Source organism: Nelumbo lutea, chromosome 1 (assembly GCF_056320005.1).
Source record: "Nelumbo lutea isolate HS-2025 chromosome 1, American lotus-T2T, whole genome shotgun sequence".
Lineage (NCBI taxonomy): Eukaryota > Viridiplantae > Streptophyta > Magnoliopsida > Proteales > Nelumbonaceae > Nelumbo > Nelumbo lutea.
This window is the reverse complement of record NC_142684.1, coordinates 219497445-219499974: the sequence shown is the minus strand read 5'-3', so window position 1 is coordinate 219499974 and position 2530 is coordinate 219497445. Positions and strand designations below refer to the sequence as shown.

At 44.2% G+C, this 2530-nt stretch overlaps 1 protein-coding gene across 1 annotated transcript; it reads right to left on the bottom strand.

Moving 5' to 3' along the window:
* Window positions 1–759: 759 nt before the first annotated feature.
* Window positions 760–2530, bottom strand: LOC148881115 (uncharacterized protein At3g28850-like). The gene has a single exon (XM_088963390.1). The coding sequence runs from the start codon at window positions 2108–2110 to the stop codon at window positions 1052–1054; it is 1059 nt and encodes a 352-aa protein (XP_088819516.1). The 5' UTR covers window positions 2111–2530; the 3' UTR covers window positions 760–1051.

Below are 2530 nucleotides of genomic sequence, written 5' to 3'. Positions count from 1 at the left end.
CATTAAACCTTTGTTTCAACTGTGTTGGCTGTCCAAATATGTTATTATACTTTGTCACTAACGAATCCGTAAATGATTCATCCGTTCTTTCAGCTTAATTGGGCCTTGTTGTACAGGCTTATCAGAACCACCATGTATGTGAATCTGTAAATGTTTTCAGGATAACCTAATAACAGCAGTAGTATATCAGATATTGGAATTTGAGGGACAAAATCCATCTCATCAGAAATGTGCAATGGAGCATCGCAAGACATTCCAGACATCCAAACACCATTTCCTCAACAGAGAGGCCGGCCATTAAACATCCAAAACCTTCTATCCCTTACATCTTCGAAGTCGAAATCATTCATAAAAATACCACCTACTAACTATCTGTCAGCATGCACCAACTTCCAATTTTTGCTCCATTGTTCTGTCATGTCATTCTGTGGATGAAAATGATCAGTCACCGGTCGTGTTACATAATCGCAAAGATGCTACTTCCAAGTTCCAGGTTTGCCTGCCAAAGGGTAAAGTATAGACCTACTGATCTTATGGAAAAGCAGCAGTAGGTCCCTCTTTTCTGTTTGACAGATCTACTTTTTTTGCATTGAAAAATTTTGAATCCTTCATTAGTAATTAAAGATGACAAATTGATAATGGGACCCTTGTTAAAGCAATTACAGGAAACTAGTAACTATAGAATTTTATAAAGACAAGAACCGAAGATGTTCAGATATATTTTAAATGATTTGATGATAAGCTACTTGTGCAGCAGCGAGAAGAAAATGAGGACATATTTCAAATTTCCGAAACAGTATTACAATATCAAACCCAACATGTAAATTGGGATAGGTTACCATGTCAAACAGATCGCCAAACGGATTCGAGGTTAAATCTCTTTGACGATTCGCTACATGTTGTATGGAAGAGAAAAGGGAGAAAAAGATTTCACCTCTTAATTCTGATATAGAACATAGATACAAGAAAACCCGACTAGAAATCGGAGAAGGATTTCTATATGATAGTAAGAAGGATTAAATTTACCTACAAGATTAAAATTGTTCAACGATTAGCTGCAAATGGGACAAAGTACCAACCCATTTTCGTTGCAATCAGGGCACCTCACAACCACTTCGCTACCTGGAGGTTGGTGTTGCGATTGTTCCTCCACTACCATCACAAGCTTACAGCTCCCACTGCACTGAAAGCAGGGCAAGAACCTCACACCTCCACAACCTTCACAGACAGCCCCAACTGTTGCCTTGGGAAGCCCTTCTAGAAGTTGGGCTAAACACCCCTCTTCGTGTAATCTCAAAACCTCTTCGGCTCCTCCAATGTACCTTCCGTTTACAAAAACCCTAGGGGGAACAATTGCCCCACTTTCTTTCCCTTTCAGCAACTCCCTCAGCTCATCCCTGAACCCACGATCCATAGAAACATCTCTTTCGGTCATCAAAACCCCGAACCCTTCTAGGGCTGCTCTCACGGCGTTACAAGCTTCGAATGTCTTCCGCACACCTCTTAAGGTGGTGGTATAAATCACTACCTTGCTTTCCCCATTTGGTGGGCATCGCTTCTCGAACCCATCGAGCAAGTTTTTGACAGAAGGTGGTGTACCGGCGTTGTTGTTTACCGGCTTGAGTACATTGACAGCATGACCGGAGAGGATTCCGAAGGTGACTGACCGATTTGGGTTTGAGTTTTCTTTGTTGTTGGCATCCGCATTGGTATAGTCTTTGACGGTGGAGAGTTTGGGAGGTCTGGAGAGGCGTGAATCAATCTCTGAAATGGTGCGGAGAGGAGAGGGAGGGGAGGGTTTGGTGGGTGGGGTGGGGGAGAAGCGGAAGCTATCGGTATCGAGACCAGCCATGAGTTCCCAGGAGTTGATGACTTCAGGTTCGGAGCGGAGGGACCTAAGTTCGGGGAGAGGGCTTGGGAAGAGGGAACCGAGGGTGAAGCAAGGTGGGGTTGGAGGGAGGAGGTGGTGATCGGCGTGAGGGGGAGGGTCGAGGGTGAGGAGACCATAGGTGGTGGAGGTGAGAGAAACGATATGGTGACCGAGTCCAGAGCCGGCGAGATGGGAGAATTCGTCGTCGTGATCGAGCAAAGTGGAAGAGACGCAACCCATATGGGAAGGAAGACGGGAAAACAGAGAAATAAGCACCAAAGCAGTAGCAGACAGAGACGAGTGAACTCGACCAAAACCCTTGAAATTTAAAAATTTTAAAATTTAAAATTTAAAATAAGGTGGTTAATTCCCTCTGCTAGTCTGCTTCACGGGTCCACGGGATTGGGACGTTAGAATTCATATTTGTTGAGGTTTTACAGTTTACACACAGACACACGGCTACTTCTTCTCCTTCATTAGCACTAGCAGGGGAGAGCAAGCAGCGAGTGAGAACTGAGAACTGAAAAAGAAAGAACCTGCCTACGAGGGAGAGGGAAAGGGAAAGGGAAAAGGGAGGGAAAATTTTTGAAACTCAGGTGGGTTACATTATTAGCACCTTGTAGATCAGGTTTCACGTTATCAAGATGAAACCAGAGAGGT